We start from the raw sequence: 12,229 nt of genomic DNA on the forward strand, positions 1-12,229 counted from the left end.
GATCCTGTTGTAGCTGTTTTCTTTCTCAATACAGAAGAACATTGGGGGAAACATCGGTTGTTCTTTGCAAACTCCAAAGTAATGCCATAATTGACAAAAGCCCCATTTAATTAGGGAACAAACAAGAGAAACCTGTTTATTTCCACTGTCACAGGGATGGGGTGGGGAGGGATGCCATTAAGGATGCACACAATCCTTGGTTTTCATAACCATTGGAGACACCATTCATATTCTGTCTGTGTTTGTTTGCCTCCAACTGAAGCCGACCCTTCCATGGCCAGGGTACCATGGGCTATGCTGCTACTGCTGGTCCTGACCCACCCCTGGGTGGCCCCGATCTCCACCAGACACCTTTGTGGGTCCCACCTAGTAGATGCCCTCTACTTTGTATGTGGCGATAGGGGCTTTTTCTACAACCCAAGACGAGCGATCCAAAAACGGGATTTGCAGCCCCTGCTTGGTGAGGACGGTGTGGGTGGGATGGAGGCTACACAAGCAATGCAAGCAGGGCAGTAACAAGCAAAGAGGCTAGAGGAAGCCAAAGTTTCAGCCTGAACTGTGTCCTAATTGTCCCCTTGAAGGGTTTTGAAGCGGGACATGGTCCCCAAATCTATCTGGCTGTGCACAGAAGCAGTATTCACCCACTGTGATCAAAGATTGTTTTTATAATGAGAAGTCCAATTTGGTTGCTGACCGGAGTAACAATGTTTATGGGGGTGGGGGGTTAACATGCTAAAAGTTAACAGTTTAATAGATGCCCGGCCCATCATTAGTGGTGTGATGTTTTCCCTGCGGCCTTGTTGAAGTTCACAGTAGGGCAGTTGCCTTGGCACCGCTACCAACGCTCACTTCGTGAGTCATGCCATTGTTCTAAAACTGGGGAAAATCTTGATTCCTGATTGCATTCTCTTACGAGAAAAAATAAAATAAATGCATGCCTTGGTTGAATCCCAGCTGAGCTAGATTCCCCTTCTTACATCACACATGAAGCAGAGACTTACTAAAAGGATTGGGGAGATCAGATAACATCCATTAAAAGCCATGTCTATTTTCGTACTGGAGCTATTTTTTATTCAATGGATCCGTCTGTGTGTCTGACCCGTTCTAAATTAAAAGGTTTCCTGATTGAAAGGGCGTGGCTGGAGAAGGGGCCTGTGAAGGGCCTGTCTGGGGGTCACCCGACGACCAGGGTGAAGAGAGGCATCGTGGAGCAGTGCTGCCACAGACCCTGCAGCTTCCACCACCTGGAGGGGTACTGCGACTGACTGGAACCAAGCGGTCATCACGCGTCAATGCAAAGGGCTTCACGTCAATATGTGCACACGGCTGGCACAAGGTCACTTCTAATGGACACGAAAGGCAAATAAAGTTGGTCCAATGTGACGGTCTGTGGTTTATTTTTAGGTGGGGTGGAATAATGTTTTCTATTTAGAGGCCGTGGCGTCACCCCTGGATCTAGTCCTAGAGTGCTCTCTGCTGGTTGCCAGGGGATATGGTCAAGAAGGGTTCACAGAATAATCGTATTACAAAGTAGGTTTCTAAATACAAACTCCCTCATCAATTGGTTTTTCTATAAAGATTGTTAGTAATCTTTATAGAAAAGTAAAAAAAAGATTGTTCAACAGTTTAATTTTTTTTAAATCTGTATTTACAAAAGACCATATACACACACAGAAACACACAGGGAGATCATGAGAATATTAAATATGTTAACATTAGCATGAGAGGGGCTTACTCGAAGAACAAATGATAAAGCATAGAAAGCCATCGCAGAAAATTGAAAACAATACTCCAGGTAAACTCAATATTTACACTTGTAACATCTCTAAAATAATTAGACTAAAATAGGAGTTAAACTTAAAATAATTAGACTTAAAAATCAAGGCTCCTCCAAAAATAAAGCCAGGATAGTCTTGAAAAAATTCCCATCTCCAATCCAGCTACAAATGAAAGTTTCCTGAAAAAAAAAAAAAAAAAGCATCAGTTAGCCATTTCGGACTTTCTCCAGTTTAAGGAAATAACGAACCTGTTAAAGAATCAATAGAAATTGAGCGGAGGCGTGCCCCGTCCTCACCCTCCCTGAGGCCCAGAGCAGGCGTGTCAGGCTGCAGGTTCTCCTTGCTGCCGTCATGCTGGAAGGCTTTGCTGGGATCAAACCTGCGCTGCTTAGCTCCTGGCTGCTTCGAGCGTAGGTGATCCAAATCACTCTTCTGACGGCTCAGCGTGGCGCGCAGCTTAGACACATCCTACGCACACAAATTAGTTCATGAAAACTTGCCGTAGTGGACTCTGTGTGACTCCTGGCCAGAAAAGGAAGCGGGTTCACTTAGCCAGTTGCCATCCTACGTCGGACCTCAAGCCTGCGCATGAATGACGTGCAACTCATTACACTGCGAGTCGCTTGGGATAAAAGCCGTCTGCTAAGTGACTCAATAGGCTTAAATGATGACATACATTTAGGAAAGCCAAAATAAGCACAATTAATAGGCTCAATTAATATACACAGCTTTTATGTAAGTTTGAGTTTTTTCTACACACTATAATATATTAATGTATTATATATATATATAATATATAAAAAAATTATGCAGATGCTCTTGAATCAAATAAATTACTGTATCAGTTTAATGATGTTGAATCAGTAATATAATACATTTAAGTTCTAACAATTGTAATAAATGAAGTGGTTCAGCTTTTGAAAACCTGGACCACGGACCTGTTTGAGGGTAATGTTTTCTTCCTTGAGTTTGATCACATGCTTGATCTTCTGTTTCTGGTTCTGGTGACCCAGGAGCTGTGCGTAAGCGTCAGCCAGTCGGTTCAGCTCATCCTGGTTCGCCCCGTTCTCATTCAGCAGTGCGTCTCGCTGTGCCGCAAAACTGTTCAGTTGCTCCTGAAGCAAAAAATGCAACACAGTGATCACAGTTTCCACCAATATCAATATGCACTGCCAGACCTACACAGCGACATTTCGCCGTTGCTTTATTTCAAATCTTGGATGTTGGGAGATAATGTCATTAACGAGATGCTTTCCTAAGATGTGAAACAAAGATAAAAAATAACAAACTATGGATTAATTTGTTATCATGGAAATGTTAGTTTTTAGGAGTTACCCGGAAGGGCTTGACGTTCGAATACAGGTCCTCATACTGTTTCTTCCAGCGCTCGGCTTCTGAACCCAAAGAACTGAGCACAAAGAAATAACACATTAAGTCCAATACGAATAAAGAACTCGACAAACCAGAACCCCCTCCCCTCCACAATTAATTCACCAAGTACGATCCAACCTCTTTCCCTTACCTCTTCTCCCGCGCCTCAGCGAGTTGTCTCTGGAGCTCCTGGTTCTGCTCCGCCGTCTCCCACTGGAGCGTGACCTTCTCCTGAGCCAAGAGCTCCACCTGCTCCTGCAGTGCCCTCCCGTCCCGCTGCTCTACCTCCAGCTCCTTCCGCAGGGCTGCCTTCTCCTCCTCCCCGCTCTCCACGGCTTTCTGCAGGGACGCGCTCTCCCGATGGCTGCTCTCCAGTCGCGCACGCAGCTGTTCACCGTCCTGCCCGGCGCTCGTCAGTTTTTCCCGTAGGGCCGAGCCGTCCCTTGCCAGATCTTCCACGCGAGAGAGAAGGCGGCTCCTTTCCTCCTCCAGTTTCTCCAGCCGGATGTGAAGCCCGAGCTGCTCAGACCTGCTCTGCAGGCCCTTGTTCCTCTCCGCCTCCGTGAGCACTTGCAGTTCCCGTAGGGCCGTCTGCATCGCCGCGTTCTCCTCCCTTGTCCGCTGGAGTTCCTCCACCGCCTCGTCCCGTTCCTGCCAGGTCTTGGCCTGTAGTGTCTGGGCCTCCTCCTTCTCCCGCTGCAGCTGGGAGTTCTTGAGACCTTCCTGTTCCTCAAGCTGCACCAGCGCCTGCACCTTCTCCCGCCTCTGGACAGAGACCTCCTCCTGGAGCTGAGCAAGCAGCACCACATGGCTTCCCTCCATCTCCTTCATCTTCTCATCCTTCTGGGCAAGTTGGGTCTTCACCTCGCAAAGCATTCTGGGAATGCAGACGAGAGCGTTCTGAGCATCATTAAATTTCTACTACGTGTTTCTTACATATTATAATAGATTTTCCCATCGTATTATTGTAACATGTTTTGCATACTATTTAGCCTTAGTTTTCCATGCGGGTTTAATAACATTAACCTTATTTTCTGTCCTGTTTTGAAGGATTAAATGTATGAAACAATCATTTTAAAGAAACCTACTGTACATGCTCTTCCCTAGTCTTCTCCTCAGCCTTCTGGGCAGCGAGGAGTCTCTCCCTCTGCTCTTCCACAGTCCTCATGACTGTCTCCATCTCCTCCTCTTTCAGCTGAACGACTCGCTTCAGCTCCTCTTTGAGATGCTGAGCCACTCGTTCCTCCTCAGCCTCCAGCTGCCTCACTCTGTCTTCCACTCCGCTCAGGGCTTGTTTTGTGCTGGAATGAAACAAGAGTTCGATAGGATTATTATAGTTAGAAAAGCTGATTCAATAATCCTTTCATTTATAAAGTAAATAAAAACAGCATCCTGGTTAAACTAAAAAAAACACCATTTCTGTTTCAATAGAAAAGAAGAAAATGAAAAAGGAAAATTAAATTGTTATTGCTCGCCTTTCAGACAAAGTAAGCACATTTTTGACGGCACTTTGGGCTTCTGGTACCTCGCAGCGTGATGCCATTATTTATGACATTTCACAGACGAAATTATAAATTCAATAATCGATAGCAACGGACCTGCACTCAACATCACCACGGTACAAAGGCGATTGCGTTCTCTTTAAAAGTGCACTCTCATTGCATGCAAATAGTTTAAGTAAAGACCACCAGACTTTATTCACCAGACACTTTTCACCTTTTGAATGGCATTTCCGTTTACCTTTCCAGCTCTGTAGCGATGCCACCCAGGTGGCTCAGAGAGTCCGTCTGCTCCTCTCGGAGTCTGGCCATGGCTGTCAGGTGACTCTCCTCCAGCAACGCAGCCTCAGTGCTCTTCCTGAAAGCCCCAAATAAACCTTATTTTAGTCCATGAACCTGGAAACTAAACCTTCTGCCCATCTTAATCATTGTCCAGAATGTCAGTTACCAAAGTCATAACTAATAATCTAATATTTTTATAGTTTCATAATGGAAGCGTTAGTCCCTATGCAATATCAGATACAACCAAAGCAACTATTAAACTAGAAATAATATTAATAAAACATTTCATTTGTTTACAAAGTGTTTGAACATTGACTATAAAAACGGTGAATTAAAATACCGCAGGTGAAGCGAGACTAGGGCAGTAATCAACAAATCCAATACACACTGAAATTAGATTGGATTGGATTTTACAGGGTTTGCAGCCGGATGTCGGGAGTTGCATCACATTTACAAAATGTATGCAAGACAGGCAGTCTTCCACATCCCACCTGTCCAACGATGCACTGGCCTGGCTCAGCTGCTGCACCAGGTGATGGTTCTTCTGCTGCAGGCGCTGGAGGGACTGGTCCATCTCCTCCTGCCTCCGACACTCCTGCTCCTCCATGAGAGCCAACTCCCCCAGCACCTCCTCCATCTCCTCCTTCATCTGCGCCCGCTGCACCTCCGCCTCCTCCCTCTCATGCTCCAGCAGCAGGGACAGGGAGTCCACCAGCGACTGTGGAAACAACGCTGGATTTAACAGGCTTTACAGCCGGATGTCTGGAGTTGCATCACATTTATAAAAAGACAAGGAAAGCAACTCTTTACTACTTTTCAGCTGTCCCTTAAAGCTATACATATTACCAGTTTTAATGGTACAATTTTATTATTTTTTATTTTGTACACTCACCCAGTCTTAATGTTGTAAACAAAACGTGATACGGAATAATCTACTTGGAGATTAATGCATGTACAAAACTCATAAAATAAAAGCAATTGACTGCAACTAACGGTCAGCCCTCCCCACAATCTGTATTGACACACAACAATGCAAATTGTGGAGACAATGTGCATGCACTTCGGTTCGGCCTCCGTGGAGTGCCTGTGAAAGGTCACAAAGGAGACGACGACCTGGTTCCTAACCTTTTCCTTCTCGAGCTCCTCACTGAGGGTGGTGTGCGCCTGCTGGAGCGCAATCCCCTTCCTCTCCTCCTCTCTCTTGACCTCCTGCAGGGAGGACAGCTCGGCCTTCAGTTGCTCCACCTTCCTCATCCCCTCTTCCTGCATCTTCCCTTCATACAAAAACAAAAAAACCAAGACATGTAACGTGGCATTTTAAATGAGCAGACGCTTTTATATAAAACGACAAGTGAGGCCAAGAACAGGCAAACCATACAATCAAAATGAAGGGCAGCTAAATAATGCAACTGGACAGGGTGCAGGACAATGAAACACATTACATTACAAACTGTCCAACAGGATCACACAACAAGGGCTAGTGCGGGAAATGGTTTGTTCCTAAGGGCAACTGGACTGTGTTGGAGCCCATTCCTCTACAGTGGAATCCTGTTGTGGAAGCTTTGTGGAGCTTTCCCTTATGAAGCAGTTTCCCAGTTTAAACGGGCATTTTGATTACAGGTAAAACACTTTCTACTGAATGGAGTGGATAGGTTATTTATACAACGTTTCCCATTTAGTCATTGACAAATTATTATTTGGTTGCCTTCTTTTAGTCATTGCCAATCTTTTAGCAATCGTATCTTTTTATCCACCATTGCTTTTGTATTTTCAGTGCTATGATGCATTTCTTATACTATACTTCCATCAAGGCCCATATTGTCCCAATAAGTACACTTGCTTTTGTTTGCTTGTTCTGGGCCTTTGTACAAATAGTACACACAATTACTTTTCCTAAGTTAATCAAAAATATCATTAATCAACACACACACACGATAAGCAAGGCAGAGGAGGACCTACCCCTCTCCTCCTCGTAGGACAGACACCTCCCCGCCAGGTGCTCCATCCGCTCATCCAGCTCCTTCTCGGTGCTCCTCAGCACCTCGCGCAGCCTGGCTAGCTCCGCCTCCTGCTGATGCACCAGGCCCCGGCACTCCTCCGCCTCCTCGTTGGCTCGCTCCATCTGCCGCTCAATGTCCCTCAGCTCCGCCCGAGAGACGCTCAGCTCCGCCCCGCGGCTCTCCAACCTCTGCTCCGCCTGCTGCAAGGACTGCAGGGACGCCAGAAGCTCTTCCTGGTAATTTTTGGACTCCTCCTCCCTTTGCTTCAAGGCCTCCTGGGAGATTTTCAGGTCTTGTTCCAGTTGCCTGAGGAGAACCGTTTCCAAAAATCAGTGTCATCCTTGTTGGGTGTGCTGAGACACGGGTTATCAAGACTTCTCTGTGCCTACCCTGCAGAGTTCCTCTGGGAATCAGAGGCAGTGTGCTCCAGCGCCGTCTTCTCACAAATCTTCAGGCGCAGATCCTATGATTTTTTTAAAAAAAAAAAGGTTTTTAGGAATAATAAAAAAAAGGAATGTAAAGGTTACATCAACTAGGGAACACCTAGCCTGGCTCTGCCCGACTAAGTTTGAATAGTCGGGCAGAGTCCTGCTCAATTTGAATTTCCCTTCAGTACTAGGTCTGGGTCTGCGGTATGTTAGTGGGTTTTCTCCGTCTAAATTTTCTGCGTCCAATCAGCGAACAGAGGGAGTGGCTGAGAACAATGACGTTAAAGTCAGCTCTCGTTGACAGACATCTTCACACACGGTGTTTGGGTTGTTTACAGCCTGCGCGCAACGTGATTCCCGGCCAAACGTTAGTGATTGGTTAAGGCAGATCCAGAGTGGCACTGGCCAGATCCAATAGTTTTAGACTTCAACAGACACCCGCCTTCAAGTGAGTTAAAGGAACAATCCGGTGTAAAATGGATCTTGGATATGTTTAATATGATAACGAGTTGGGATGTTCGTTTGGGAGCAAAAAAGCGCATGTAGATGCATTCTTAAGTTGGCTGTTTTTAGCCAATTCTACCAAAACGCTATAAACTTGGAACGATGGGGGCATGTGTTTAAACTAAATCGCTATTTTAAACCACTTAAAAGGCTACAAGTAGCCCGACACTTCTTTGATAGAATAATAAGGGTCTTAACATATAAAACGAGGCATTGATGACTTTGTAAGTGTACAGATTGTTTATTAAAAAGGACATTTTATACACACAATACCATCAGTAGTTCACCCGTTGACGCCATCTTGTCTTTAAGACTCGATAAGTAGATTGGCGAACACAGAGCTTGCGTGTTGTTCACGGATGTCACAAGCACTGTGTTCGTCAATCGTCGTCGACGGGTGAACTACTGATGTTATTGTGTGTATAAAATGTCCTTTTTAATAAACAATCTGTACACTTACAAAGTGATCAATGCCTCATTTTATATGTTCAGACCCTTATTGTACTTCAAAAGAAGTGTCGAGCTACTTCTAGCCTTGTAAGTGGTTTAAAACAGCGATTTAGTTTTTACCATAACACATGCCCCCATCGTTCCAAGTTTATAGCGTTTTGGTAGAATCTGCACAAAAAGACAACTTAAGAATGCGTCTACATGCGCTTTTTTGCTACCAAACGAACATTCCAACTCATTATCGTACTAAACGTATCCCAGATCCATTTTACACCGGATTTCTCCTTTAACGTTTGTCAATTGAGTAGGTCCAGACTCTCTGTACAAATGAAATGAAGTACGAGAGTCTGGTAGGACCCGGCTAGGAAACACCATGGAGTACTCAAACGATGACCTGAGCTTCCTGAAACTACAACCGGTTCATGTGATTACCTTCATTTTAACTTGGCATTAGTCAGGTACCCTCAAATCCCACACACACACACAAAACATTCACATATTTGCCAGAAGCAGACGTTAAAACAGTAAGTCCTATCACATAAAGAGCAAACAAACGTTGAATAGCTAACGGTTAGAAAATGCCATAAAAAAAAGTATAACATCATTATTTTTTGTCATGTTAAAATGTTGAGGAAAAGCACTTTTCCAAAAATAAATTGCCAACACTATAAGACTCAAATAATGTTTTTTGTATACGACACTTATGTGTTTTACCTGGACTTGGTCATTGGCTGTATCCAGGTATGTCTGCAAAACCTTGATTTCTTCCTTCAGCTCTTGAATCACAGCTAGAAACAACAGTTTTAAGATAGAACATTATGTACTATCCTATAATGGTGGAAACTTCAATAGATTAAACCGGACAGATAAGTCACTCACACATACTCAAAAACAACTCACCATGTAGTTTCTCAGTCTCTGTTGAAAGCTCCTCATTCTGTGTTTTAGTTTCCTGCTGGAGGTCCTCTGTAGTGTACAAAGTGAATTTACATGTTGAAGTTTCTGAATCATGTTTCATGCTCTCCTATCAAGCATATAGGTCCAATTCATGTACAAAACAAATAGATGTAAATCACTGGTGTTTCTTCTGCTCTTTGATGTCTTACCAAGGTCTTGGTTCCTTTCTCTGAGGGTCTTAACCATAGCCTTTGCAGCTTGTAAATCCGTTTCCAGAACTTTCACCTGACTAGCAGTGTTAACTTGCAGCATGCTTATCTCCTTCAAAACATAAAAATAAATTTTTCATTTTAATAAATTAACACAACTGTGCAATTGGGAGCATGTAATGTTATAATATAGCTTTTCATAATTTTCATTGTAAAAGTTTGAACCTTGTTTTTAAGATCCAAATTATTCCTGGCGTCAATCAGTTCCATGGTGAGCGAGTTAATTCTCTTCTTCGTGGTGTCAGCAGAAACCTAACATAAGAAAACAAACAGCTCTTCTGACCAAATCATACAAGTCTCATCGAGGAGAAAGAAAAGACTTAAGAGACAATGTCCACAATATGCCTGCTCATTCACTGCAAGTCGCTCTGCATAAAAAGCACCTGGCTAAATAACTTTGCACAAAGAACAAGAGAAAGATAGAGACCTTGTTCTTCAGGAACTCGTTGGCCTTCTTGAGCTCGGCGAGCTGGCGCTCCAGGGTTGTGCCACTGGCTGTCAGGCCAGTCCTCTCCCGGACAGCCGACAGAAGCTTGGCCTCCAGCCTCTTTAGCTCTTCCTCCAGGGCCAGGAGACGCTTGTCCTGCTCACCGCGCTGCGTCACCAGAGAGCGGATCTGGGAACCAGGACGGATTCAGATTAGAAATTGTTTCTGTATAAAATACAGGTAAAAATATGAAAACAGCAAAAGACTTCATGACAAATTCATTTTGAAACACAAGACAGCTATGCATGTATAAACAGAATCTTGGACTTTAATATTGAGGGTGGCATGTGATGCCAGATTGGTACTGGATAGGGTGAATATTACTACAAGATCATGCCCAACCCCTACTTGCTCCTTATGCATCTTAAAATATTAAAAGCAGCAGATGCTTCTAGCCAAAGCAATTAAAAATGAATTCAGATACATAAGAGGATATAAGGTTTGGGAATCTTGCTCAAGGATCTAAGCTGTTGCCGTTGGAGGTTCACTAGCAACGACACCTCCCGCTCCCCATTTCGTTATCAAATACATTAATTTGGATTGGATGACTGAAATACCTCCTTCTCCAAGAGCTTCTGCCGCTTCAGCTCCAAGGAAATGCCAGGTTTCTCCTTCTTCACACTTGATCCAACCTAGGCGACGAGGAACCAGTTACAGGATTGTGATTGTGCAATGGTAGACGTTTAATAAAGCACTCTAATGAGCACCGTTATTTGACTCAAGTAAACATGTAGTGAGATCTTACAAGGCCGTCCACAGACATAGTGCGACGCACGGGGGACATTGGGACGTCCGGACATGGGGGAGGAATCTGAGATGTCCATACTGAAAAAAAAAATATTGTTTCAATATCTTTCCTAGGTAATTCCTTGTGGATTGTTTTGGTACCAATGACAGGAACCCACCCGGCTTCACAGTCGTGAACCGCTGCGACTTTTGAAAGGAAGCAGGTCCCTTGTGTCCCTCGTCCTTCGGATTGTATGTGCCAGGTGCTGGGGCACAACCTTCACGTAGGTGAACATAATAGCATATTTACAAGGAAGAAAATCCCCGACAGATAACGAAATCAGCAAATATAATCCAAACATGCAAACTTGGTAAACAACATTAGGGAAGCTAATTGCAGTTAGCTACGCATTTGCAGCATTGTTCGCAACTGTGTCGTTATACTCACCGATGTTTTCATTAAACCGTTTCAAAGGTGCTCTTGAAAATGACATTATTCAAGTACTTAGTAGTTTAAAAAGAGTTCTCTGTGGCAAATCTCCGTGACTTCCAGCAAACGGTAAACTGATCACTCGATGACAAGAAACGCTTCTCCGCTGAAAATTCAAAAATACGTCACATGCACGTTTAGCCAATGGGCTTCTTCCACGTCACACACAGGTTATAAATGATACATATACTGACCAATGAGACCGAGCCGTGGCACCAGAGACCTGTCCTAAATAAACATAATTCACTGACTTCCTGTTTGTCAATGCTAATAAACTTGTACCATTCACAACATAACGATCTCATCACCCACAATGATTTGGAAAGATTTAACAGTATATTGTATTATTTACAAATTCAATAGAGAAGTATAATACTGTGCTACATAAGCCCAGTTACCTGGTAACAATATCAGCTGCACATCGTAACTTTTAAATATGGAAGGGTGAAGGGAAATCAATCGGGCTATGTAGACATAAGTGTTATGTGTTCAAATGTACGGGTACGCACGTGTGCAAAATAGAAAGCTCGGGCTCTACCGCACACACACACACACACGCACGCACGAACACACACACACACACACACGTTGACAGTAAAATAAAACGACTGTTCAGTTAGATATTTTTATTTCATGTAAATACAACATCATTTTAAATCCTATGTAGGACATTTGTTGTACATCATATATTTTCTCCTTTTTGTATTTCAAAACATGTTCACTTGTACAACAATATCATAAACAAAATATTATGTCACAAATGGTGCAATTGATGACAATAACTTACACTTGCCATGCTAGAATTTGATGACGAACCTCCATTTTCCCCCCACATTAGATCAACCCTTAAATTAGGAATAAATGTATGACGTGTGGATAAATACAATAAAGTACCAGTGATTTGACAAAAGCCTCCATTCAAATGGAGCAGAAAATAAGGAAAACCACAGGGCTGATTTTGAATGAGGATTCTTATTCGAATTTCTTTACTTTTTTCAAATGAAAAAATAAAAGGGACATGGAACATTTTGCATATTGCATATTTTAA

The 12,229-nt window shown here is 43.5% G+C and overlaps 2 protein-coding genes across 2 annotated transcripts; one reads left to right on the plus strand and one right to left on the minus strand.

Moving 5' to 3' along the window:
* Nucleotides 1–273: 273 nt before the first annotated feature.
* Nucleotides 274–1,265, plus strand: insb (preproinsulin b; the record flags this gene model as incomplete). The annotated part of the gene is made up of 2 exons (XM_079744905.1): nt 274–460; nt 1,117–1,265. The coding sequence occupies 2 exons, from the start codon at nt 274–276 to the stop codon at nt 1,263–1,265; spliced, it is 336 nt and encodes a 111-aa protein (XP_079601031.1).
* Nucleotides 1,266–1,667: 402 nt separating this feature from the next.
* Nucleotides 1,668–11,271, minus strand: hmmr (hyaluronan-mediated motility receptor (RHAMM)). Its single transcript, XM_079745371.1, has 20 exons — nt 11,140–11,271; nt 10,871–10,969; nt 10,711–10,790; nt 10,523–10,597; nt 9,906–10,094; nt 9,644–9,730; nt 9,419–9,530; nt 9,213–9,278; nt 9,027–9,100; nt 7,320–7,393; nt 6,890–7,236; nt 6,056–6,204; nt 5,422–5,648; nt 4,890–5,006; nt 4,238–4,450; nt 3,301–4,026; nt 3,114–3,186; nt 2,717–2,893; nt 2,075–2,246; nt 1,668–1,957 (listed from the first exon to the last, which is right to left on the minus strand). The coding sequence occupies exons 1-20, from the start codon at nt 11,183–11,185 to the stop codon at nt 1,941–1,943; spliced, it is 3,120 nt and encodes a 1,039-aa protein (XP_079601497.1). The 5' UTR covers nt 11,186–11,271; the 3' UTR covers nt 1,668–1,940.
* Between the last annotated feature and the right edge of the window lie 958 nt (nt 11,272–12,229).

The sequence above is a fragment of the Pollachius pollachius genome (genome assembly GCF_949987615.1).
Source record: "Pollachius pollachius genome assembly, chromosome: 10".
Lineage (NCBI taxonomy): Eukaryota > Metazoa > Chordata > Actinopteri > Gadiformes > Gadidae > Pollachius > Pollachius pollachius.

Coding starts and splice junctions, on each gene's coding strand:
- hmmr (XM_079745371.1), bottom strand. CDS start 11,185: ATGTCATTTTCAAGAGCACCTTTGAAACGGTTTAATGAAAACATCG. Junction 9,731..9,905: donor ACGAGTTCCTGAAGAACAAG/GTCTCTATCTTT, acceptor TTCTTATGTTAG/GTTTCTGCTGACACCACGAA. Junction 6,205..6,889: donor GTCCTACGAGGAGGAGAGGG/GTAGGTCCTCCT, acceptor TTTTGTATGAAG/GGAAGATGCAGGAAGAGGGG.